General features: G+C 48.1%; 1 protein-coding gene across 3 annotated transcripts in view; it reads right to left on the bottom strand.

Annotated features, from left to right (window-relative positions):
* Window positions 1-14,315: 14,315 nt before the first annotated feature.
* U2AF1 (U2 small nuclear RNA auxiliary factor 1) overlaps window positions 14,316-26,588 on the bottom strand; it is a 150,446-nt gene continuing 138,173 nt past the window's right edge. The window contains exons 3-9 of one of the 3 annotated variants that reach the window (XM_050784506.1): window positions 25,675-25,762; window positions 22,716-22,782; window positions 17,063-17,112; window positions 16,808-16,906; window positions 16,013-16,146; window positions 15,830-15,922; window positions 14,316-14,609 (exon numbers count right to left, since the gene is read on the bottom strand). In XM_050784506.1, coding sequence (XP_050640463.1) covers window positions 14,462-14,609; window positions 15,830-15,922; window positions 16,013-16,146; window positions 16,808-16,906; window positions 17,063-17,112; window positions 22,716-22,782; window positions 25,675-25,762 — 679 coding nt within the window. In that variant the 3' untranslated portion in view covers window positions 14,316-14,461. Of the gene's footprint in view, window positions 14,610-15,829; window positions 15,923-16,012; window positions 16,147-16,807; window positions 16,907-17,062; window positions 17,113-21,802; window positions 21,870-22,715; window positions 22,783-25,674; window positions 25,763-26,588 lie in introns of those variants that run through there. The other 2 variants (XM_050784505.1, XM_050784507.1) reach the window with 2 other exon arrangements.

Below are 26,588 nucleotides of genomic sequence, written 5' to 3'. Positions count from 1 at the left end.
AGCAGGGGAATTGCCTGAACTCAGGAGGCGGAGGTTGTGGTGAGCTGAGATCGTGCCATTGCACTCCAGCCTGGGTAACAAGAGCGAAACTCCGTCTCAAAAACAAAAAAAACAAACAACAACAACAACAACAACAACAACAACAACAAAACCCGTGTCTCTCCGGCCCTCATCATTGTGTAGCCTCTGCCTCATTTCTGTGCCTCCCTACATGAGAGGAGGCACCACAGGAGCAGAGTCCCCGGGAGGCCCTGGCCGGCCACATTGTAATGGGAAGGAGCTCAGAGCCAGAGACGCAGGAATGCTGGTGTCCTGTGGAAGAGCTTCCTTCTAATCACCTCTGTTTCCTCAAAGGAATAGGCCCGACAGCTGGTCAGCAGCAGGTGGACAGAGAGGCCGAGCTGATGGACGGTTTTGTTGTTACTTTTGTTCAGAGTATAACACGTATGCAGAAAGTGCACACGTCACGAGTGGACGTGGACAGTGGATAAACTGCTACCCCACTGGGGTGCGAGCAGAGGGGAGAGGCCTGGGCCTGCACCATCCCCTGGTGGCCGGAAGGCTGGGGCCTCAGAACTGGAGGAGGTTGGAGAAGGAGGAGGAAGAGGAAGCGAAGGAGAGGTGGGCAGCTATGAGGGCCCCTGCGAATTTCCATTCAGTAATTTCACAGGCCCCTGGCAGCACGGCTGTGCTTTCCTCTGGCTGTGGTGAGTGGCCTGCGTGGCAGAGCAGGGGAAGAGCGCTGGAGATGGTTGTGTGTGTTTACGAGATTCTCTCTCCCTGCCCAAGTCACGGCAGTGGCGTGGATTTGGGCTGAGCCGTGGTTTGCTTCACTCCTTGGGACACACGGCAGAAGGGAGTGACCCGTTTGCAGCTGAGACCTGGGGGACAGAGGCCCTGACCTCCACCTGCAGCCTGGGGCCCAGCCCTGCGGAGCCTGGCAGGACAAGAACAAAATGCCCTTTGCAGGGAGCCACTGGGACTGGGGCTGTTTGCTGATTGGGTTACGTGTGAGAGCGAAGTTTTGTCTGAGTGTGTTGGTGGGAGACGGCACAGAAGGGAGGCTGAGCTGCATTTGTTTGCAGGGATCTGCACCGGGTGGGGTGGGAAGGATGGGCAGCAGGTGGCAGGGACAGTGAAAAGCTGGTGGGTCCACGCACGGGCAGCGTCACCGGAGAGAAATAACTGCCGATGGAGAGTTCTAGAATAAGGAGCTGGAGCCTCCGAGGGGCTGAAGGGGCTGCCGCTATAGCAACAATACCCTTTGGGCATGAGAGGAGGGGAGGATTTGGGTAGGACTGTGGCCAATATCGTCCCGAGGGGAGGGGTCCTGAGCCCAGGCGTCCAGGAGGAGGATGGGTCTTTCTTTCAGCGGTGTTTTGGGATTTGGGGATATGTAAGTCTCACACTTTTTTGGTTACATTCATTCCTTTTGACTTGAGGAGGGAGTCCGATTGCCCATGAATGCGGGCCGTCCATGTCTCAGGGTCGGCTGCACGTCTTCCAGCAACGCCGTGTCATTTTCCGAGAGTAATGTGCGCACTCGCTCACTTTCACGCCATCTCTCCACTCCTCATGGGGCAAGCAGAGTTCCTGCTCCCCGTTCTGCGTGTCTGCCCCACTCCCACATCCCACCTTCAGTTACTAATACTGTATCTTTTCTTTTTTTTTTTTGAGACGGAGTCTCACCCTATCACCCAGGCCGGAGTGCTGTGACATGATCTTGGTTCACTGCAACCTCCACCTCCTGGGTTCAAGCGATTCTCCTGCCTCAGCCTCCTGAGTAGTTGGGATTACAGGCATGCACCACCACACCCAGCTAATTTTGTATTTTTTAGTAGAGACAGAGTTTCTCCATGTTGGTCAGGCTGATCTTGAATTCCCAACCTCAGGTGACCCACCCACCTCAGCCTCCCAAAGTGCTGAGATTATAGGCGTGAGCCACCGCGCCCAGTCTGTATCTTTTTTCTTTTTTTTTTTTTTTTTTTTTTTTTTTTTTTGAGACGGAGTCTCGCTCTGTCCCCCAGTCTGGAGCATAGTGGCCGGATCTCAGCTCACTGCAAGCTCCGCCTCCCGGGTTTACGCCATTCTCCTGCCTCAGCCTCCCGAGTAGCTGGGACTACAGGCGCCCGCCACCTCGCCCGGCTAGTTTTTTGTATTTTTTTTTTTAGTAGAGACGGGGTTTCACCGTGTTAGCCAGGATGGTCTCGATCTCCTGACCTCGTGATCCGCCCGTCTCAGCCGCCCAAAGTGCTGGGATTACAGTCTTGAGCCACCGTGCCCGGCCTGTATCTTTTATTTTTCTAGAGACAGGGTCTCACTCTGTCTCCCAGGCTGGAGTGCAGTGGTGCGTTCATGGTGCCCTGCAGCCTCAACCTCCTGGGCTCAAGTGATTCTCCTGCCTCAGCCTCCCAAGTAGTTAGGAGCACAGATGTGAGCCACCACACCCGGCAACAGTTACTAATGCTATTGCTGCCAACAACGGCAACAACTGACTGCCATGCACTGCCTGCGGATGTGCCAGGTCCTGCTTTGGGAACTTCACCTGTGTTACCTGACGGGATCTTCCTAACACTGAAGGAGGGGCACCACCTGGCCATTCCTTTCCAGAAGGGAAAGATGAGTGTGCAGGAACAGGAAGTAGAGCTGGGTGAGCCCAGGCGGCGGGACTCCTGGGCCTGCTCTTACCCACAGGACTTTGTGGTCCTCCCACGACAGTCAGCCCCAGCTTGGGGTGTCTTAGTTTGAACCATGCGAAATTGCTGAAATGCGACCTTCAGACCCACAAAAAAATGGCAATTTCATATGATTCTTTTTTTTTGAGACTGAGTCGCACTCTGTCGCCCAGGCTGGAGTGCAGTGGTGCAATCTTGGCTCACTGCAACCTCCGCCTCCCGGGTTCAAGCGATTCTCCTGCCTCAGCCTCCCGAGTAGCTGGGATTACAGGTGCGTTCCACCATGCCTGGCTAATCTTTGTATTTTTAATAGAGACGGGGTTTTGCCATGTTGGCGAGGCTGGTCTTGAACTCCTGACCTCAGGTGATCCACCTGCCTCAGCCTCCCCAAGTGTTAGGATTATAGGTGTGAGCCATTGTGTCCGGCTGATTCAACTTACTTTTGTTCGTTTGTTTGTTTTTTTTTTTGAGATACAATCTCACTCTGTCACCCAGGCTGGAGTGCAGTGGTACAATCTCGGCTCACTGCAACCTTTGCCTCCTAGGTTCAAGCGATTCTCCTGCCTCAGCCTCCCTGGGATTACAGGCACCAACCACACCCGGCTAACGGTTATGTTTTTAGTAGAGACGGGGTTTTGCCATGTTGGCCAGGCTGGTGACAAACTCCTGACCTCAGGTGATCTGCCCACCTCAGCCTCCCAGTGTTGGGATTACAGGCGTGAGCCACCATGCCCTGGCTGATTCAACTTAGTTAGAAAAAAGACCTGGGATTTGAGGAGGTGCCTGAATATTTGCAGGCGGGCGTTTTCCAAATCGAGTTTGGTTGTGTGAGGTGGAACGTAGGCTCCAAGGATCTCCGCTGTGTGAACGGACTAGCTGCTCCTGGGAATGCTGCTGAGATGGAGGTGCCCTGTGGAGGTGGAGTCCCAGAGGGGTGAAGGGCTGGCTTCCTCCCTGGGAGCCACACCATGCCATCTAACGAGCCAGCATGCAGCTGAAACCCCTGGCAAGATGGCCGAGGCTGGGTGGTGACCTCACTTGCCGGGTTGGTGGGCCCAGGCCCGGCTCTCTCCTGAAAGCTCCACGATCTGCAGACTCGGTTTCCGGGCCTGTCCTGCTGCCCCTGGAGCACAGGCATGGGAGACAGCCACCTGGGCGGTCTTGGGGCTGTTTGGTTGAAGGTTCTGTCACACAGGACGTGCTGGAAAGAAAAGACCTTGGGGCCGGGCGCGGTGGCTCAAGCCTGTAATCCCAGCACTTTGGGAGGCCGAGACGGGCGGATCACGAGGTCAGGAGATCGAGACCATCCTGGCTAACACGGTGAAACCCCGTCTCTACTAAAAAATACAAAAAAGTAGCCGGGTGAGGTGGCGGGCGCCTGTAGTCCCAGCTACTCGGGAGGCTGAGGCAGGAGAATGGCGTAAACCTGGTAGGCGGAGCTTGCAGTGAGCTGAGATCCGGCCACTGCACCCCAGCCTGGGCGGCAGAGCAAGACTCCGTCTCAAAAAAAAAAAAAAAAAAAAAAAAAAAAAAAAGAAAAGACCTTGGACTTTAATTTCTTTGGGCGTTAGACAGGAGAAGGAGGGTTCAGCTTTAGACCACGTTTTCTTAGGAGCCTGGCAGTGGGAGGGGAGCCATATTTTCCAGACTCTGCAGCTTCAGGCCGCCATGGGTCTCAGCTGATCTCTTGCAAAGCGCTTGGGAGCTCACGTGACCGGGGAGGCGGTGCGGCGTGTCACCCTTGGCTGCTGGGTGGCGCTTGAGTTAACCTGATTATTGCGTGGATCTCACTTGTTCAAAACCTTCCTGGGGAAGAAGCCAACCGTCCGTGGAACCAGGAGGAGCCTGAGGGGTGGCAGTGGGCACTAAGGAAGTGGCCCTTGGGGTGTGGAAGGACGACCTTGGCATGGTCGATGCCTTGCCCAGCCCACTCCACTCGGGGTGAGGGAACACGGGAACAGTGTCATGTTTCCATGAGGGGCCACTCCTGGCTTGTCTCCTCGCCCATCCTCTATCCTTCCCTGGAGAGGAGGTGTGACCTGTCTGACCACATCCGGCCGAGGCTCTGGCACTGACTTGTGCAGATGCCTGGACTGCAGGGCGCTGCTCTGTTTAAATGGTACGAGCCCTGGGGACTCACTCCCCTCCTGCCCCCAGGCGGGCACAGGGCCAGCGTCCCTGCATGCTGTGTGGGCCCAAGCTGACCCGCAGGTGGGCAGTCCCGGGTCAGACCATGGACAGGGATGGCCTTACAAGTTCTTTGGGCCTTGAAACCTAGATCCATGTTCTCCAATCCGCTTTATAAGAAATAAAGTTGATAAGGCAAAATCTACTCAGGTGAAAACCCTCAGAGGCATCCTTGAATTCTCTCTCACAGCCCACACTGGACCCAGCAGCGAATACCATAGGCTCTTTTTTTTCTTTTTGAGTCAGGTCTTGCTCCGTTGCCCAGGCTGGAGTGCAGTGGTGCGATCCTGGCTCCCTGCAGCCTCAACCTCCTGGGCCCAAGTGACCCTCCCACCTCAGGCTCCCGAGTAGCTGGGACCACAGGCACGTGCCACTGTACCTGGCTGGTTTTTAAACACTTTTTGTAGAGACAGGGTTTCACCACGTTGCCCAGGCTGCTCTTGAACTCCTGGGCTGATCCACTTGCCTTGGCCTCCCAAAGTGCTGGGATTGCAGGCATGAGTCACCGTGCCCGGCCCCTGTAGACTCCTGTTCATTCAAAATGTACCCCAGGCACAAGGACGTGCAAAAGACCCACGAACAGAAGGGATCCAAGAACAGACCCGTCTGCACATACAACGGGTCTGCCACAGAGGGAGCTGCGCTCAGCGCGGAAAGGTGGTGGTTTTTACAGTAACTGCTGCTGGAGCAACTGGATATCCATGTAGGAAAGCGCTGATTTCACACCGACACGGAACATGGCTGCGTGCGTGGCTCACGCCTGTAATCCCAGCACTCTGGGAGGCCAAGGCTGGTGGATCACTTGAGGCCAGGAGTTTGAGACCAGCCTGGCAACATGGTAAAACGCTGTTTCTAAAAAAATAATAATAATAATAAAAATTAGATGTGCATGGTGGCTTGCACCTATATTCTCAGCTGCACGGGAGGCTGAGGTGGGAGAGTCACTCGAGCCCAGGAGTTTGAGGCTAGAGTGAGCTGTAATTACGCCACTGCACTCCAGCCTGGGTGACGAAGTGAGATCCTGTCTCAACAACAAGAAAAGGAAGATAAGTCCTAGAGTTACGTGTGAAACTGAACATATTAAAGCTTATGACAGGGGCTGGGCATGGTAGCTCACACCTGTAATCCCAGCACTTCGGGAGGCCAAGGTGGAAGGATGGCTTAAGCCCAGGAGTTTGAGACAAGCCTGGGCAATATGGCGAAACCCCGTTTCTACAAAAAAAAAAAAAAAAAAAAATCAAAGAATTAGCCAGTCATGGTGGTGCACACCTGTAGTTCCAATTACTTGGAAGGCTGAGGTGTGAAGATCGCTTGGGTCCGGGAGATGGAGGTTACAGTGAGCTGAGATCACACCCACTGCATTCCAGCCTGGAGACAGAGCCAGACCTTCTCTCAGAAACAAGCTAACAGGCCGGGCGCGGTGGCTCATGCCTGTAATCCAAGCACTTTAGTGGGCCGAGGAGGACAGATCACTTGAGGTCAGGAGTTCAAGCTACTCAGGAGGCTGAGGCAGGAGAATCGCTTGAACTCAGGAGGCAGAGGTTGCAGTGAGCTGAGATCGCACCACTGCACTCCAGCCTGGGCTACAGAGCGAGACTCCTTCTCAAAAAACAAAACAAAACATACACACACACACATACTCACAAACAAGTGGCCAGGCGCCATAGCTCACGCCTGTAATCCCGGCACTTTGGGAGGCCAAGGTGGGTGGATCACCTGAGGTCAGGAGTTCAAGACTAGCCTGGTCAACATGGTGAAACTCAGTCTCTACTAAAAATACAAAAATTAGCCAGGCGTGGTGGTGCGTCTGTAATCCCAGATACTCGGGAGGCTGAGGCAGGAGAATCGCTTGAACCCGGGAGGCGGAGATTGCAGTGAGCTGAGATCGCGCCACTGCACTCCAGCCTGGGCGACTGAGCGAGACTCTGTCTCAAACAAAACAAAACAAAACAAAACAAAAAACAAGCAAACAGGCTGGGTGTGGTGGCTCACGCCTGTAATCCCAGCACTTTGGGAGGCTGAGGCAGGTGGATGGCTTGAGGTCAGGAGTTTGAGACCAGCCTGGTCAACATGGTGAAACCCCATCGTGACTAAAAATACAAAAATGCGCGGTGGCTCACGCATGTAATCCCAGCACTTTGTGAGGCTAAGGCGGGCAGATCACGAGGTCAGGAGATCGAGACCATCCTGGCTAACACAGTGAAACCACGTCTCTACTAAAAACACAAAAAACTAGCCGGGCGTGGTGGCAGGCACCTGTGGTCCCAGCTACTCGGGAGACTGAGGTAGGCGAATGGCGTGAACCTGGGTGGCAGAGCTTGCAGTGAGCCGAGATCGCGCCACTGCACTCTAGCCTGGAGACAGAGCAAGACTCTGTCTCAAAAAACAAACAAACAAACAAACAAACAAAAACAAAAATCACCCAGGCGTGGTGACAGGCGCCTGTGGTACTTGGGAGGCTGAGGCAGGGTAATTGCCTGAACCCGGGAGGTGGAGGTTGTAGTGAGCTGAGATCGTGCCACTGCACTCCAGCCTGGGCGACAGAGCGAGTCTTCATCTCAAAAAAAAAAAAAAAGCAAACACACACACAATATATATATAAGGCTTACGACAAAGAGAATATCAGCAAGACCTCAGGGAGACAAGAAATATCTTACACAGAACACACAGCACTGTGCACAGATGAAAGATGGGTAAGTTGACTTAGATGAATTCTAAGAACAGGCTTTCATCAAGACACTATTTAGAGAGAGAAAAGGCAAACGACAGACTGGGAGAAAATATTTGCAATGCGCATCAACAAAAGATTCATCTCCACCATATATTAAAAAAAACTAGAAATAAATAAGAAAATGACAAACTACTCAAAATTTTTTTTTTTTGAGACAGAGTTTCACTCTTGTCGCCCAGGCTGGAGTGCAATGGGCACGACCTCAGCTCACTGCAACCTCCGCCTCCCAGGTTCCAGTGATTCTCCTGTTTCAGCATCCTGAGTAGCTGGAATTCCAGGCCCGGCTAACTTTTGTATTTTTAGTAGAGATGGGGTTTCACCATGTTGGCCAGGCTGGTCTCGAACTCCTGACCTCAGGTGATCCACCCACCTCGGCCTCCCAAAGTGCTGGGATTACAGGTGTGAGCCACTGTGCCCAGCCTCAATATTTTAAAATAGGCAAAAGACTTAAACTGGGCTTCACAGAGAGACATGCAAATGGTAACAGCAGGAAAAGGTGCCAGCCTCATTAGCCATCAGGAATATGAAAATTAAAACCACAGTCACCCATCACTGGTCCCCACCAGAACAGCTTACAAACCAAGCTGAGAGGACCGCCCCAAGCCCGTAACAGTCCAAGCTGCCCCCTGCTCTTGGCTGGACGGTCCTTCTGCCTGCATGGTTCTCCCCTGCACTCCTGCCCGGCTGCAGTCTGTCCCGCACACTGCAGCCAGAAGCTGCTTTAAGCGTATGAATCAGAGCTCTTCATGCTCCTGTTCAAACCCCTTCCCACGACTCAGCTTAGGGATTCCAGGGACAAGACACGTGTGGTCACTCAGACCTGTACTCCCAGCACTTGGGAGGCCGAGGCGGGAGGACGGCTTCAGCCCAGGAGTTTGAAGCTTGGGCAACATGATGAGACCCTGTTTCTAGGGGGAAAAAAAAAAAGATTCCAGGGCCTTCCCATGGCCCAGGAGGCCCCGTGAGAGCTCCCCCTGACGTCCTCCCCAACCTTTTCCTGATCTCTTCCCAGCACACGTGTCTTCAACACCCAGGGGAGGATGCCCAGGGTTCCCTCCTCTGGGGCCCCCCAGAACTCAGTCCTGAGTGGCTGTGGGCCTGGTTTCACCCAGTGGTGTGTGCAGTTTGCACGTCATTCTGGTCAGGGGCCAGAGCGCCAGCAAGAAGTCCCTCTCTCTGATCACTCCTCTCTCCCTCTCCCTCCCTGTAAGCTGGCAGCATTTTGGGTGGGGGCTGCCCTGTCAACCTGGCCCCCGTGAAGACAGCACTGGGCTGCAGGACGGGTGGCAGACACACAGGTGAGCGGGACATGAGTCCTGGGATTTCAGAGCTGTTGCGACCTGGTGCTAGTCCTTCCTGACAACCTCAGTGTGTTCCTGGTTCCTGCCACAGGGAATGTGCCCTCACTGCTCCATGCGCCAGGACACGCCCTCCTCCTCCTCTTTCAGCACCTGTCTCCCGGCTGCTCACTTGTACCCACGCCATGACTTACTGCTGTATTCTTTGCTTTTTTCCAGACTGATGCACCCACCAGCTGCAAATCTCAGGCCGGTTACACCCAACACAGTTGAATATTGCGGACAAGCTGAGCCAGACAAAATCATACATGACTCCAGTTCTAAAAGCAGGCAAAACTGTAATGTTTAGTGAACCATATGTAGTTTGTAAAATAATAAAAGCAAAACGATTATTGCAAATGTCAAGATAGTTTCTTTTAGGAGGAAGAATAATTTTATGGCCAGGGAGGGCTGGCCTGGATGCTGGCATCGTGCAGCTTCTTGACCACGATGATCACCTTGCAACTGTCCTTTAAACCAGGTTTAGCTTTTAGGTACTTTGCTGTATGTATCATGCATCTAATTAAAAATGTAACAGACATGGAAGCCAGCTAAGAGATACAACGTAAGCATAATTGGGAGAACCATAAGAAACAAGCTGGCTGGGCGCAGTGGCTCACGCCTGCAATCCTAGCACTTTGGGAGGCTGAGGCGGGTGCGTCACTTGAGGTCAGGAGTTCGAGACCAGCCTGGCCAACATGGCGAAAAATACAAAAATGAGTCAGGCGTGGTGGCGTGTGACTGTGGTCCTAGCTACTCAGGAGGCCGAGGCACGAGAATCACTTAAACCAGAGAGGCAGAGGTTGCAGTGAGCTGAGATCGTGCCACTGCACTCCAGCCTGGGTGACAAAGTGAGACTCTGCCTCATAAAAAAAATAAAATAAAAAAGTAAGCAAACTTAGAACAGATGAAATATTTGATAGCATCCATCCTTGAGTTCCTGGGCTGAATCGCACCCACTAGTGGCAGATTTCCCTTAACATGCTGCTGGACTGTTTGCTAATATTGGATGTGGGGTTTTTGCATCCATATTCAGAACTGGGAGGCCCCTGTAGTTTTGTGGGCCATTTTGATCAGTATCACATTCACCCAGTTCATAGAATTTGGAAGCGGACTTTTTTTTCAGGTTGGAAAAATAAGTGACGCCAACTTGGGCCTATGAGACTGAGATGCTGGGCGTCTGTCGCGGCCTACGCCGGCCATCACGCTATTCGCCTAATGTTATGTGGAACCCACATGGCACAGACCAGAGCTCAGCAGGACAAGGCCACTGGGCCTTTCTAATTCCAGAAGCCAACACATCTTCTTTCTTTTTCTTTTGAGACGGAGTCTCACTTTATCAGCCAGGCTGGAGGACAGTGGCGTGATCTTGGCTCACTGCAATCTCTGCCTCCTGAGTTCAAGTGATTCTCCTGCCTCAGCCTCCAGAGTAGCTGAGACTACAGGCGTGTGCCACCACTCCCAGCTAATTTTTTTTTTTTTTTTGTAGTTTTAGCAGAGACAGTGTTTGATCATGTTGGCCAGGATGGTCTCGATCTCCTGACCTCGTGATCCGCCTGCCTTGGCCTCCCAAAGTGCTGGGATTACAGGCGTGAGCCACCATGCCCGGCCCAACACATCTTGCTGTTGGAGCTAGTTTTGTGAGTTTGTCTGTGACCTGCAGCGAACAGCATGCCGGGACAGCCTGGTCCACTCAGGGTCTCTGAAGCGGTTCCCTCTTCTGCAGAGCGAAGCTCTTATTTCTCAAGAGCTTGTTGGATCGACTGGGAAAAAGAGCTACTCTGAAGAGTTCTTTTCTTCCTGCATTGTCCCCTGTCAACCACAACTGCCCTTGCTGGTGTCTGGGTTTTCAGGGCAGGTAAAATTCAGCTTCCATGCCCCGAGGCCCTGGTCCAGCTTTGCTACTTTCAAAGCCCTTGAGATTCTTACGCCGCCGTCGCCCTGGGCCTCTCACTTCCCAGGCTGCTCATCTGGACCAAAGGGAGCTCTGGGAGCGGAGCGGCGGTTCCTAGAAGTGCTGCTTTGATCTGAGCCCCGCTTCTCCAGGGCAGCAGCACAGCACGTGCCAGGCAGGCTCTGTGTCTTGCTCACCTGCGAACCCCTGGAGCCTGGGAAACATGAAAAACAAGCCACGCGGGGAGTGTCACAACGTGGAACGCGTTCGAGGGCTGTCCTCTCCTGGGTCCTCTGCGTTAGGGACGCAAACTGGGGTGCGCAGGGTAAAGTCTGTGGGCTTCATTACCGCATTCTCTACTGTCACGTATGTTTAGATATTTCCAAAATAAAACTTCTCTTTCATGAAATGATGGTGAAACTTGAGAGTGAGCTAAAAAGTCACACCTGGCAAATTAAAAGTTAGAAATCTTACGTTGATCACGTCTTTGGTAAAATTTACGGGGAACGTGAAATTCAGTCTGGGAATAAAGTGCTTTTTAGGGCCATCCATAGCCACGTCCCGCGTGGCTTGTTAGTGTTCCGAGACTCAGAAGTCTTACCTTCCATCGCACAGGATCGAGAATCAGATTTTAATGCTTTTCTTCCCCTGTGCTTTGAATTGAGACTTTTTCCAGAAATCATTCTCCGGTCTGTTCCCTTTTGGTAAATTCTAGTTCAATCCTGAACTAGAAAAGAGGGTGGCCACCTTCACCCCTGTAGACACTGGCGTGGGTGCGACACCAATCCCTTCCCCATACTCAGTTCATTTGAAGGCAACAAATTGTCTCCAATTAGCAGGGCAATGACCCCATTCATCATGCTTTTAGAAATATTTAAAATGATTCTTATCTACTTACAAACACACGCATCTGGTAAGCCTGTTAGGCCTCCTGACTCAACAGCAAGCAAAAGAATGGTGCAGGGAGGCCGGGCACGGTGGCTCACACGTGTAATCCCCAAACTTTGGGAGGCCGAGGCAGGCAGATTAGGAGTTCGAGACCAGCCTGGGCAACATGGTGAAACCCTGTCTCTACTAAAATACAAAAAATTAGCCAGGCATGGCAGCGTGGGCCTGTAATCCCAGCTACTCAGGAGGCTGAGGCATAGAATCGCTTGAACCTGGGAGGCAGAAGTTGCAGTGGGCCGAGATCGTGCCGCTGCACTCCAGCCTGGGCGACAGAGCGAGACTCCGTCTCCAGAAAAAAAAAAAAAAAAACAGCTGCAGGAAGCACCCAGGGACTGAGATAATTCAACACCACCGTTGAATCAGACGTGCTGATACTGTATTTAACGTTTATTCTGGAAGCTGTTTGCCATTTGGTTTTATGTCTCAGCAAATGTCATACGATATTCAGGTAAGAAACAATTTACAGTGGTATTTGGACCTGAATTCATTACAAATCAAAATTATTTCAAGTGGCTTTTATATTCTTCCTTCTTTAAAACCACCTGCCTGGCCCTCGCACCCGTGGAAAAGCTGTTACTTGATCTGCCCCGGCGGGCCCCACGGGCTCATCTTACTGGCCGAGATCTGCACACACGAGACGGGCAGCAGCGCCTCCTGGGCACTCGGGCTCGTGCTCACATTCCCACCTCAACCGCCTCACAGACCCACACGGGCGAGGGGGAGTGGGGACTGGGCTGACAGGCTGTGTGGCTGTGAGCTCCTCTTACCACAATGTCTGAAGACACTTTTTACGGCATTTTGATTCACATTTTATCTTTTACTTGTTTTTTTTTGTTTGTTTGTTTTTTTGAGACAGGGTCTCACTCTGTTGTCCAGGCTGGAGTACAGTGGCAATCACACCTCACTGCAGCCTCGGCTTACGGGCTTAGGTGGATCCTCCCATCTCAGCCTCCCGAGTAGCTGAGACCACAGGCATGAGTCCCCACGCCCAGCTAATTTTTTTACTTTTTGGCTGAAATGGGGTCTCACTAGGTTTGTTGCTCAGGCAGGTCTTGAACTCCTAGACTCAAGTGATCCCTCCTGCCTCAGCCTCTCAACATCGTGTACATTTAAAATAGGCTTTCTGATTCTTATCAGTTAAGAAACATAAAGTACAACTTTTGCCATCTTCCCTCCTTCAGACTGAGTGGAAATTAATAAATGGCCATAACTGACCAAAGTTAAGGTAAAAAAACAAAATGTTTGTACCAACTTTTTTTGGAAACATGGAGTATAAGGAAACAAACGAAACGACCCACATCGCCAGACACTGCCGCTAACCCATCTAAAATTATCATCTGCTCACCACCCACATCACCAAACATTGCTACTAACCCATCTTAAATTATCTGCCCACTACCCACATTGCCAAACACTGCCACTAACCCATCTAAAATTATCATCTGCCCACATCGCCAAACACTGCCACTAATCCATCTAAAATTATCTGCCCACTACTGTAATATACAAAACTATTTTTTTCGAAGAGGCAAAGTCTCACTGTGTTGCCCAGGCTACAGTGCAGGGGCATGATCATAGCTCCCTTCAGCCTCCCAGGTCCATCAACACTGTTTAGAACTTCATCACATACAAATGGGCTTTCATGAGATACACTGGTCACGTAGTATGTCCTGCCAGCCTTCACTGGGTGTGCAGTTAGGGTCCAGCCACTCCCCCACTCCACCAGCGGGATCTCTGTCACTGAGCCCCCACGAGGAGCAGAGCAGGGCAGGAGAGCCTGGGCGATTCCCACTCAGAGCCGGGAGGTTTTTGAGGATGAGGTACGTGGACACCTGGGCACGGTTTGCGATGGCCTCACTTGGAACATTTTGGTCTTAGGAATGAAATGCTCAGCCCCCAGCACTGTCTTGCGGCAGGAGCCCCACACCGGTCAGCTGGCTGTCACCACAGTCACACCACCAGCACACGCCACACCGAGCTTGGGGAAAGTAACACCAGACAGAGTGTTTAAAGGCTAACGGCAGATCTGCACCGCAGGCTTCTGTGCCCCACAGCCATCCGCATAAGGAAACACGGACACAGACCACTGGCCCTCGGTGTGCCGCACGGGCATCCACGCTCCCTCCCACGCGCCTCCCAGGAACGCACTGGGTTCTTGACACAAACTCGCAGGAACGAGAAGGTAACATGGGTCGGGCCCACCCACTGTCTCATCACAGGATCAGCCTTCTTCCCAACATCAGTGCAGTCTACAGTGTGCCTACTGATTGCAGCTAAGCACTTCTTCATTAACTAGTTACAAAAGAGACCTCACAAGGCTTTCTATGACAGCTTCGAGAAATTCTGGATTATTTGTTAACATGTGGATAACAAGAATGTTCCCCTCACCTGGTGTGTGTTTTAGTTCATGCCCTAAGATAAAAAATATGATTTCATTCAGACTCAAAGTGGCAGATGAATATTAATCTTTACCTCCAAGATGACTAGCAGATTTATAAAGAGAAATTTAAAGAACTTCCACAAGAAATAAGTTACACCACGAATACTGTTATCACTACAAATTTTATTCAGAAACCCATCTTTGTATGTTTTTTTTTTTGTTGTTTTTTAAAAAAAATTCCCCTTATGAACTGGTTTGGTCAATCAACTACAACACTTTCTAGCAGACATAAGGTAAAAATGGCATGGCTCAGAATCGCCCAGATCTTTCGCGATCTCTCGACCGCCTCCTGTCACGCTCCCGTCCGCCGCCGCCTCCACCACCGCCACCGCCACCGCCACGACCACGGTCTCTAGACCGAGAACGACGCTCCCGGGATCGGGATCTTGATCTATGCCTGCAACCAAGGAAAAGAAACAAAACCATGCCATCCAAACCAGAGCATGCAACACACAACCACAACTCACACTTTGAAATGCCACGCATCTCCTCACGTCAACAGCACTGATAAAGAAAAGCGCTGCTGAGGAGACTGCACGTCGTGACCGAGAGGAGCCCTGACTTCAGGTGTTAAAAGTTTCAGGAGAAAACAACATGCAGCTTAGAAACGAACAGGTGTATACCCTCCACCTTCTGTCTTCTTCTAGAACCGACTCAAAGGATCACAGGAAATCATAATGAAAATGAGCTGGACATATCCCATCTTCAACCCTCACTGACCCCACGCTGCAGGCGCTCAGAGCTACTGTGTCCATCAGGCCGGTTTTTGGGTTGGGGAGAGCAGGGCTGTTTTTCTTTTATGCTTCTTTAATGCTGACCATAAAACAATCACCACCCATCTATTTCCTAATCCAGGTTTCACAGAAGAGGGATGAGAACCTCTCCAGACTCAGGACTCAGTCGGTTCGACTCTGACATCTTGATTTTCTCTGCTCTGTGACCTGGCTGTCGGGCATTTAAATGCAGGATCAGACCAATGTGACCACTGGGCCTGATTCTGCCAGTGTCCTGAAGGGAGAATGCCGCTGATCTCAAGACATAATGAAACGCCCTAAAACCAACCAACAAAACCAAAAGAAACCCCAGTGGACGTGAAATATTTAAAGCAAAAGCTTTTCCGACCTGCGGCCCAACACAAATTCATCAACTTGCTGAAAACATTATGAGATTTTTTTGCGATTTTAAAAAAAGTTATCAGCGATCATTACTGTATTTTATGTGTGGCCCAAGCCAACTCTTCTTCCAATGTGTCCCAGGGAAGCCATCCCTGGTCTAAAGGAGGTTACAACATCTAGTCGTCGTCTTCTTCGTAATATCTGGGAGAATAAACTGCATGTCACTTTCTCCACGAGCCTCATGTCTGTGGCCTCCCAGCTAACCGCCCTCTCGCTTGGTTACTAAGGTCTGTCCTCTACTTGAGAAGCTGGATAATGAAGTTACCTGTGTGCAGGTGAATATTCTTCTCCAAAGAGGATATTTTAAAATATGTATTATGTTCTAAGCAACTGCCTTTTGAAAAACAGAAATGACACCTATGCCACATTTTTTTTTTTTGGAAGAGGGGGTGTGAGGGGAGAAAGAAGCCACCGAGCTTAACGATGGGCACAGGATACTCACTTCTTGCGACGGCGCCCATACAGCTCCCGCCGCAGCTCTCTGGAAATGGGCTTCAAATGCATGAAGTTGCAGAAGCCGCCTCGTGTGCATTCTCTGTGGGTTGGAAGGAGACACTTACTACCTTGTGTGCACACAGCCCCGGACTGCCCTCAGTCACCACGTCACTGGTTGCTCCTCACTCACCCCATCTCATACTGACGGCAGCAGGCTTCTCTGAAGTCCGTCACGGGTGACAGCTCGGCATGGATCGGCTGTCCATTAAACCAACGGTTATTCAAGTCAATCACAGCCTTTTCCGCATCTTCCTCACGGCGAAACTGAAAAGACAAAAACAAAAGTGCTTGCCATCCACGCTTTAATGACACTTTCTCAGTTACTGATCCAAGTATGTATCAGAGAGATGTACACACTCAGGGATAAGGTGGAATAGTATTATAGGATAATTTTAAAATATTATAGTATTATAGGAAAATGTAAAATTTTCAATGAGATTAACGTCAAGATAGTCTAAGATTTAGCCAAATGTTGCTTTCATTTTCAAATTCAACTGGTTAAGGGAGCAAATATGGCTATGTAAGCAAAGTTTTATTCACTAAAAAAGAAAAATAAACCAAACATGTGAGTAAACCTAACTTTTCCTTAGTCCAAACAGCTTCTAACCAACCGGTACTAAATATTCTACACTGGAATAATGATGGCCGTGGTGTACCATCCGTCCTTCAGTTCTGCTGGCTGGGCGCATGTGCAGGCCGGCCACTGCCATACACGACACAGCGGGTAGGCGCTGAGCCAGTGCACCCGAGCCCTGCTGTGCACCCCAGCATCCAGGATCTCAAGGTGCACAGCGGCAGGCACCTCATCCTTGCCTGTCAGCCTTGGCCCTGCACACTAAGCGGCCACACCGCCATCTCGCTCTCGCCTGTCGGCTCGGCCCCGGCACACTAAGCAGCCACGCTGCCGTCTTGCCCTGGCTCCTACCTTGACGTACACGTTCCCCACCAGGTGGTCTCCCAGGTTGTCACAGACGTTCATCTCCTCAACTTCCCCATACTTCTCCTCCATTTCTGTAAAAACCTCCTGAAGGGAGAGCACAGTGGTTTAAGACTCGTTATACATTAAAAAGTGTCATTAGATATAACTCATGTATGTTTACTAGCGGAGAAAATTTTAAATCCTTCCAGACAGATACAGAAGGTCAACAGGTGTATCAGTTACAGAGGTCAATTCTCTCACCTCAAAAAATTCATCATAGTGTTCCTGCATCTCAACATCGCTCACGGCACCTGGAAACAACAGAAATCTTGCTGGTTAGAACATGTTAACTGAGTGAACTCTTGTGCTTAAACTCAAACCGCTACAGTAACACACATGAGATTATCTAGAGAAAAGCCTGGCAGAGCTGCACTCTGCAGGAGCACTCAGGAGACTGAGCCACATGGCTACTTGTGAATGGTGTCAAGTGTGGTGAGATTGTAAATGCCCCCGTGACAGTCTCGATCCTGGCTACTAAAATGTTAAAATCACAACCAGCTTTAATCAGCATCGAAAGGGCCACATTCTCAGAAAGTGTGAGGAAAAAGGTGACTCTCAAACTACCAATTTTTTTTTTACCCCCACAAGATGCAGTCTTGCTCTGTTGCCCAGGCTGGAGTGCAGTGGCACCATCTCAGCTCACTGCAACCTCTACCTCCCGGGTTCAAGCGATTCTCCTGCCTCAGCCTCCAGAGTTGCTGGGACTACAGGTGCCCGCCACCAGGCCCGGCTAATTTTACTTTTATTTTTATTTTTAGTGGAGACAGGGTTTCACCATGTTGGCAGGCTGGTCTTGGAACTCCTGACCTCAAGTGATCCGCCTGTCTTGGCCTCCAAAGTGCTGTGATTACAGGCGTGAGACACCACACCTGGGCTCAAACTAAGAAATATTAGAACTTTCTTCCTTTTAAGATTTAAAGTAAAGGCCAAGTAAGCACACTGATGTCTTCCCTTCTTCTATAAGTTTAAAATGAAACCTGAAAGCAGGGTCAGTGATTAAAAGCTTATGATGCTCCTAACTAGTCTTTTATGGATGGCCAGCCATGGTATGCTCTCCAGTTCTTCCTGACGTGATTAAAACCCAAGCAACCATGAAGACTCGGTAGGATAGTTACCACTCAACATTACAGTATTGTGGATGCCCTCAAATAAAGGGAATGTTACAATGTTTTGCTGATGAAAGCTTTTTTTTTCTTTTTGAGATAGTCTCACTGTCGCCCAGCCTTAAGTGCAGTAGCACAATCTTGGCTCACTGCAACCTCCACCTCCAGGTTCAAGCAATTCTCTGCCTCAGCCTCCCGAGTAGGTGGAATTACAGGCACCCGCCACCATGCCCAGCTAATTTTTGTATTTTTAGTAGAGATGGGGTTTCACCATCTTGGCCAGGCTAGTCTTGAACTCTCCTGACCTCGTGATCCACCTGCCTCAGCCTCCCAAAGTGCTGAGATTACAGGCGTGAGCCACCGTGCCCGGCGCAAGCATTCTTATGTTTTATATTCCCAAACTATTTTCATCAGTTTATTCCTCATAATTCACATGTATTAGGCAAAATCATGTCTGTTGCATGGGTAGATTCTGCAAATTTACACTCTATCTCCAACATCATTCTATCAAATTTAATTAATTTTTTTTTTTTTTTGAGATGGAGTCTCTGTCCACTCTAGGCTGGAGTGTAGTGGTGTGTTCTCGGCTCACTGCAACCTCCACTTCCTGGGTTCAAGCAATTCTTCTTCCTCAGCCTCCCAAGCAGGTGGGGACTACAAGCACGCACCACCACGCCTGGCTAATTTTTGTATTTTTAGTAAAGACAGGGTTTCACCATGTTGGCCAGACTGGTCTCAAACTCCTGACCTCACATGATCTGCCCACTTCAGCCTCCCACAGTGCTGGGATTACAGGGGTGAGCCACTGTGCCTGGCCCATTCTATCAAATTCTATGTTCAAATTCTAGAGTTCTCTAAACCTGAGAAATCACAGAGCTGGTTCATCAACAAACATGTTCAAATCAGCTAGACTAGGGGCTGGCAAAACCCTGACTGGTTTCCACATTGGGTAGGCTCCCTTAGCCCGTGCACCCAACGTGGGCATCTGACTGCTGGCACCAGGGTCTTTGAGCTTGCTCAAAACTTTTTATCTTTTTTTTTTTGAGACGCAGTCTCGCTCTGTCTCCAGGCTGGAGTGCAGTGGCGTGATCTTGGCTAATTTTTGTAGTTTTAGTAGAGACGGGGTTTCACCATGTTGGCCAGGATGGTCTTGATCTCTCGACCTTGTGATCCACTCGCCTCGGCTTCCCAAAGTGCTGGGATTACAGGTGTGAGCCACCGTGCCCGGCCCCCTTTTTGTCGTTAAAGATAAAAAATAACTTCTTATTTTCTAATTCTGAGAATGATTTAAGTCCACTTTCTAACCCATCTGGAGCTGTTTTAGTTATTTTTGAACTTCCAGGAAACTACTTTGCTTTCAAACCCAAATTTTATAAGTGTAACTACTCGGACAGCCTGCCAATCACATCACAGGATATCCCAATTGAAAAGCTACTGGGAATGTACGTTCCTCCCTGAGCAGAAATCAAGTTATAAACGGCCAAAGAAGCCTGTTCCAAAGGGTGGATTTTCCTATTTCAAATTCATTTCCTTTTCCACATCACAAAGAAAGTGAAGAGGAAAAAAATCTCTACACGCTCAAAGTTTTAGCAGCTTTGAGAAACGGTTTTGTGGTGATTATTTTAAACTATTAGCTATATTTATTCTGCTTAAAATGTTTCAATCAAAAGTGACTTGAAAGGCAGAGACAAGTGCATTAAGATACGATTAAAAACTTATTTATGACTCAGCTTATGTTAAATACAACTTGGAAAATAAAGCAGTTTTCTTACAGAAATATCATTCTTAAACTGGGATTGATAGTTAACTTTAACCCATACATTTGATGCTTATTTTTCTACATACTAAAGGGTATGTCAAAAAGAGCCAGTAATTTTAGGTAATTGATTTCTTCCTAAAATGACGAATTAGAATTTCATCTAATTTGTACAATCTGGACCCCAGAATTGGAATATAATTGCTAAACTTTTAGTTTGTAGCATATGCAAAACAAAAGTGCTGTGAACTGCAAATAAAGACACAAAGAAAACTAATACAACATTCTATTGTCAATAAAGCATACACAGTCCCCAAATAAACGATCAGGGCAAAGAATTAATTACTGTTACTTAGTCATCTACTTGCATTCATTTTTATCCCAGGGCAGGATTGTTAACAAAAATTATTTAATAAGTGCATATAGAAACATTTCCCTCCACCTACTGATCTTATTTCCTTAAAAACAAAAGAAAACAAACAAACAAAAAAAAACCAGGTATTTTAAACCAAGGGTTACCAAGTAAATCCTGCTACCATTCGACTCAGGGAAAGAAATCTCTACTATCAGGTCAGTATTAGCACTGAAAAGCATTTAGTGTGTTGGCAGGAAAAGTTGACGAGAAAATCTCATCCACACATAGAAATGTGCACCACTGTGCGCAAGGAAGCACAACCCCGAGGCCTCCCAGTGCAGGGCCAGCTCGAGAGGGGATGTCCCTGGGATCATCTACCCTGTGTCAGTTACCCTATTAACTGAGGGGCTCTGGTTCGAGGGTGTGCACAATTTAGGCTTGTAGATATCCAAGGGTACTTGGATTTTTACTGCTTTAAAACAGAATGGTGAATGGGAAGTGTCTGTCTTTGGTTTGGACTTTTTGATTTTAACAAGAGTCCAGGTGTTCATTTTAATTTATCCATAAATGACTGAATTCCAATGATTCTATAGTTGGATGGCTGTAAAAATCAAATTTTAGTTTTCTGAACTTTCCAATCATACTCATCTGTATCTCCTTCTCTAAAAATTATCATTAAGTAAACATTCACAACCTAAATTTAATATTTCCCAGCACAGGAAGAAACTGGTAGAATCTACTGAATGCCCAATTTCGATCTATTTCTAAATGGAGCAAACCAATTCCATCTCCTAGAGTTGGAGACTGTATCCAGGCAGTGTGTGGGCAGAACGGACAATCTTTTCTGCCAAGGGCCTATGTGAGTGGAGCACCCCCACATGGGTTAGACGGGTCAGCACGGGGCTGGTGGGTGAGGAACTCAGGGGTCAACGCAAGCTGCAGACCCTCATTTGGGGAACGCTCTCAGAACAACGCCCTCACAACTAAAGGGTGCACTCCAAAATGGAGTTCAGGGAAAAAAGGCTAATGAGAAATAAAATCTCAAAAAGTAACTTCAAAAGTTTGCTTTTTAAAATTCCAGAAAGAGAGAGAAACATTCAAATATTGTTGCTCTTAAGAGGGAAGAATATGACTCGACGTTTAATTCCAGTACGTTCCCTCTAGGATGACGGCCAAAGTAAAGGAGGAGTGGGGAGCAGCAGCTACAAACTTTTTTTTAGAGACGGAGTCTCGCTCTGTTGCCCAGGCTGGAGTGCAGTGGCACGATCTCAGTTCACTGCAACCTCTGCCTCCCGGGTTCAAGCAATTCTCTGCCTCAGCCTCCCTAGAAGCTGGGATTACAGGCATCCGCCACCATGCCCAGCTAATTTTTATATTTTTAGTAGCGATGGGGTTTCACCATGTTGGCCAGAATGGTCTTGAACTCCTGACCTCATGATCCACCCGCCTCGGCCTCCCAAAGCGCTGGGATTACAGGCGTGAGCCACCGCGCCTGGCCCAGCTCCAGACTGTTTTAAAGGGCACCCTTTCCAGTTACTTTTTCCCTTAACACACGGTGGGAGTTCAAATCTCCAACAGAGGTTTCCGTGGGGTCAGTGGGACAAAAGCTCCTTGCCACCTCTAGTGAAACGTGGTCCTTGACACTAGCACGGCAGACCAGATGGAGTGGACGCTGAGCTCTGACACGCAAGCCCAGGGAACCGGGGAAGGAACTTGTATGAACTTACAGCGCAAACCGTCAGCAGACTGGGAAGAGTTTTGAGGGTTACGGTAAATGTTCAAGAGGGCAATGGTCTGAAATACAAAACGCAACAACTTTATATTATGGAAAATTAAAGGTAAACACTTAACCGGCTGCCTCTGGCAAGTGCTTCAGTTGAGATTCAGTGCTGAAAAAAGAGCAAGTTATTTTCTTGAGAAGCAGAGGCGCTTTCTTAGTCGGCGGCTGTCTTGAAATCCCTAACACTGCAGTCTAACAGAGGTCTCATGATATGCCAGTCTTGTACTTCTGCTTACAGAACGTGAAACTCTCCTTTTCAAAATTCCAATCCAGGTAAAAGCACAAATAGTTTGCCAGGCTAGCACCAAAATGTTCTCAGATGTGACAGAAAATTTTTAATGAACTCGGAAAGAATAATGCTTACATAAACTGATGGAAAAAATTACTGTATTAGAGAAATACAATTGTTACATATCATGAAATCTCCACTTCCTGGAGGAAAAATTATAATGGTGAAATAAAACCCACACTTATTGGGCAACTTACCTTATTGATTCCTTAATATTCCTAAGAGTTTTAATTTTACAGAAAGAACTTAATAAAGGCCAGGGGTTCAGTCACTGTAAAGACCAATGAACGGCTCAAAATGTTCAAATCCATTTCACATGGACGGACCTGCTCTCATGACAAATGTCAATCAATGGAGGTGGCCGGGCCAGTGACCTTCCCTAGAAGGGAAAAGCCTCCTGAACGTGGCCAAGTATCAAGTTCTTGCTGTGTGCGCCAAGGAGTTCCAGCACCTTGTCCTGTTTGCAACAGCTCTATGTCAGCAGCTCAGAAGCCAACATTATTTGTCTCAATTAAGAGTGGGCTCTTTAACACCATTGTTTTAAAAAAATTTCTCCAACTGTGGGACTTACAGTGTGAGCCGTCAGCCGTCTGTGCACTGTTTTGGGGATTACGATAGATGTTTTGAATCAAGATGGTCTGCGGGGAAAAAAAAATAAAAAGGGGAATTCTACTGGCTGCTGTGCATATATTAGACAATTGCAAAGAGACAATTTGTTTGCAAATGGCTAAACGTTTGTTTTTTTCCCGCAAGTCAGACACTTGTCTTCTGAAGAGTACACCAAAACCATCATATTATGAAAACAGAGTTTGAGCAGTGACTTGGGTCAAGTCAGCCAGCAACCAAGAAGGAACTGTATCGTTTTCAGTAGTCCCACGTTTTCAATGTTAAAGTGTTTAATGCAAGATAAATAATAGAATAGTAACATTTTCTTGTCCTTCAAGCTAGCAGACACCAATATGTGGAAAAATTCACATGATAATCATATTCCTCACACAAGATTTTTGAAAAACCAAATGTGTCACTCAGCTGTCTGCAGTACATCAAGTTCTCTGGTCTCCTAGCAAAACAGGCACACCAAACAGGTTTGTCAACTGTCATGGACACCCGGCTCTGATTTACACTTTCTTGGTGGGATCTCTGTTTACATAATACAATAGCTTAAAACATTTGCTCTTTTCCGATCCTTCTTTTAAGGAAAAAAAATCCTTTTAGCCCTTGTGCTTTAAACTGGATCAGGCAGACTTGAAACCTTACACTGTACCGTTCTTCTTAAAATCAAGTTGTCTGAAAAAACAAACCATGTTTAAGTTAGTAGGCTAATATATTACATGAATCTTAATGTCCATATCACTGTAAGCAGCTTATAAAAAAACCCACCCTGAATTATGATTTACAAGCTAAAGCAATCACTCGCATGATTTAGAAAAATGAATTTTTAGTCTCAACAATATCCATGTGAAGCAGTTTTGTAAGTGGTGGTTTTGCAAAACCAGCCAGCTCCAGTTCTAGCCCTGTTTAAAGGGGAGTGGTTGTTATGAAGAGTCCCTCAGTCAAAGGTGTGCAGCTGGGAAGCCCACCTAAGAGGGAGGTCTGACCAACTGTCCACACTGAACCACTCAGACTCAAACAGGCACCTGCATCAGGGCCCCATCTCTCCCCTAAGCCGTCAAGTACTGCCCTGAGTCAACTGAACTCAAGCCTGGGAAGCCTCCCAAAGCTGACCCGACTCAGCTTTGAACTGAAATGACCGTAGCATGACAACTCTGATGAAAAGCTAAACTGAGCCCAATTATTCAACAGTAAAATTCAGTTGGTCTCACTCGGGCATTCTGGCAGTGGCTATTTAATAAAGGAAGCTTAACGTGAAGAGGTAATGCAGTCTAAGAAAGCCAGCGGTGGCTAGGATTGTCTAAAACCAACCCAAACAAACCCACACATCAAACTAGGATGCTTAAGCTGACACATACTACTGACCCCATCGAGCTCCAATGGGCTCTCCCCACCTCTGATGTGGAGCACCTAAATTAACTACATTTCACATGCTCAGGTAATCTATGATCCAGAAAAACATAAAGAAAGTGCCTCCAGCCAGATTAAAGAAAACTTTTAGAATAGGGAACAGTTGATTTCTCTCGGCCCAACACTTGGGACACTCCCCAGAATCAAAGAACTGGGTGAGCACCTAAGATGCTTGGTTATAGCACAATCCACAGCCACTGGTTTAGTTAGGGGAGACTCGGTTCATACATCAAAACATTAAGGAAAACCCAATTACAATACGCAAAAAATTTCAAACTGCTTCTCCAAGATTTTGAAATTCATAAAAAGAAACACATTTTCAGAGCTATCAAAACATAGACTGCTGTTGTACTAACCACTTGGTAATTAGGATGATGGAAGGAAAAGACACCATCCTCTTCCCTTCTAAAAACGCCGTGTGCTATGGGGTCGTCCATGGGCTTCAACCAGAAAAAACCCACGTTTCCTTCTCCCAGCTCACTTCCACCACATGGTAGATTTTCTTAAATGCTGACAGGAACACGTATACAGACAGATGTGAGCTCAGAGGCAGATGTGAGCTCAGAGGCAGAGCTGGCAGCTCCCGGGGGCCACACACTATAGCTACTCAACAGCTCAGAGGCTGCACATTTAGACTTCAAGGCTGGGTTAGAAGGAGCTCCCCAGCTCTCCATCTGGAAAGATGTGGGCACAGATTTTCAAATTTCAGGTTTTCTCATCAACTTGGGCACAATTTTTCTGCTCCTATTAGAGGTGCCTTCTCCCTTTAATCCATAAGTGATCCTTTATAGTGTACAAACCTTTGCCTTTTCTTCAATTAACCAAAAATAAAACTATCAAAAATCACAACTTTTGATTGAACTGAACTCAGAGCAGATCCAAGCCCAAGATAACAGGCACTCCTCAACTAACTTAACAGACCTGCTATGAGTAGTTTACGGCCCACTTTCTACCTTTCAGTTTCATTTTTCATGTTTCCATGACACGACACAACTTGCTGTTTCCTCAACTAGTGATGGGAAAGTGAGGACGTAGCTAGGGAAACTGGAGCAGCAAGATGGGCCTGGTGACAATCATGCCAGCTTTTAAGGTGTCTCCATCACCTCTATTGCCTGGAGACAGCAAAGAGCAGAAAGCCCACTCCGTGTCCACTGGTGCCTGGAAGAGGCTAAGCCAAGGCTGGCATGGCCACCCCCTCTGGACCCATGTCCATTACAGGGGGTAGGGAAGATGGCAGGGCAGCAAATATCAGGCACAGCCAACACACGAACATCAAAAACTAACTTTTAAAGTTTCTCTAATGATAAAAACAAGGAGTGGTGGCTTCAGGCCTTCCACTGGAAGTGGCTCACCTGCCTCACTCTCATTAAATAGAAGAACACACTTATTAACACAAATGGAAAATGCAACCACTAGAGAAAAAATGTAGAAATTAACTGTCTTTGAAAAGAACATGAAGTTTTTATAATTTACATAAAAAAAAAAAAAAAAACAAAGGGCAAACAAACCTGGCTAAACGTCGGTTTATTGTGCAACCGAGAGCACCTGTCTCCATGACGACATGCTCCAATTTTGAAATAAAATGAACAGTTGACTCTGTAAGGGAAAATAAGAGCTGATTATTTTGCTGGGAAGATATCAAACACATGGAAATATGTCAGCAGCATGACACATACTATCAAATTACTTTTAACCTTTCCGAAACATGACACAGACTTTTTTCCGTGGTATTAAGCTTGCTGTATTTTAGGATAACTTAACTTCAACTTCCCCTTCTTCAAACACAGTACCCGTTCAACAAAGACTGTTCTAACTGGAACCTGCCTCCTCCTCATTCAAATCCCCTCCACATTCCTAACTGCACAGCTGTTCTGTTTTTTTCTTAAAGCGAGTACTAAATTAGTCTAAAACTAAATGTAACTTTAGCCTAAACTTAACTAAATGTTCTCTAGTTCTCCATGATGAAGTTCTCTCTTGAAAACACTGGTGTAGTGAGGGTTAAGATCCCAACTCTGCTACCAGCTGCTTGGGCTTGAGCAAGTCACCCTAGCTCTCAGATGTCATCTGTAAATGATGACAACGCCAATGTGGCACTGTTGGGAGAGTCAGAACGTATGTGTGCTTCACATATGGTGCTCATGAAGTGCTATCATTATCTAAGGAAAATGGAAAACGAAGTTGAGAATCTCTCTAAACCCATGACACCAGACCAACAGGGAGTTTCAAAAAATAGGTCTGAAGTAAATCAATTCTCCTGGTCTCAATACACTGAAAACAAGCTATTAGGGGACTGACCAAACCCCACCTTAGGAATCACCTAACGTCACCTTCTGTCTCTATTGCAAAACCCTTCCTTAATACTGTTCAAATACGCTGACAATCCAGATCCATATCCAATGGAACCAGCAATCATGCCGGTGTG

Source organism: Macaca thibetana, chromosome 3 (genome assembly GCF_024542745.1).
Source record: "Macaca thibetana thibetana isolate TM-01 chromosome 3, ASM2454274v1, whole genome shotgun sequence".
In the NCBI taxonomy this organism is placed as follows: Eukaryota; Metazoa; Chordata; class Mammalia; order Primates; family Cercopithecidae; genus Macaca; species Macaca thibetana.
The sequence above is the reverse complement of the archived record's forward strand: the minus strand, read 5'-3'. Positions and strand labels throughout refer to the sequence as shown.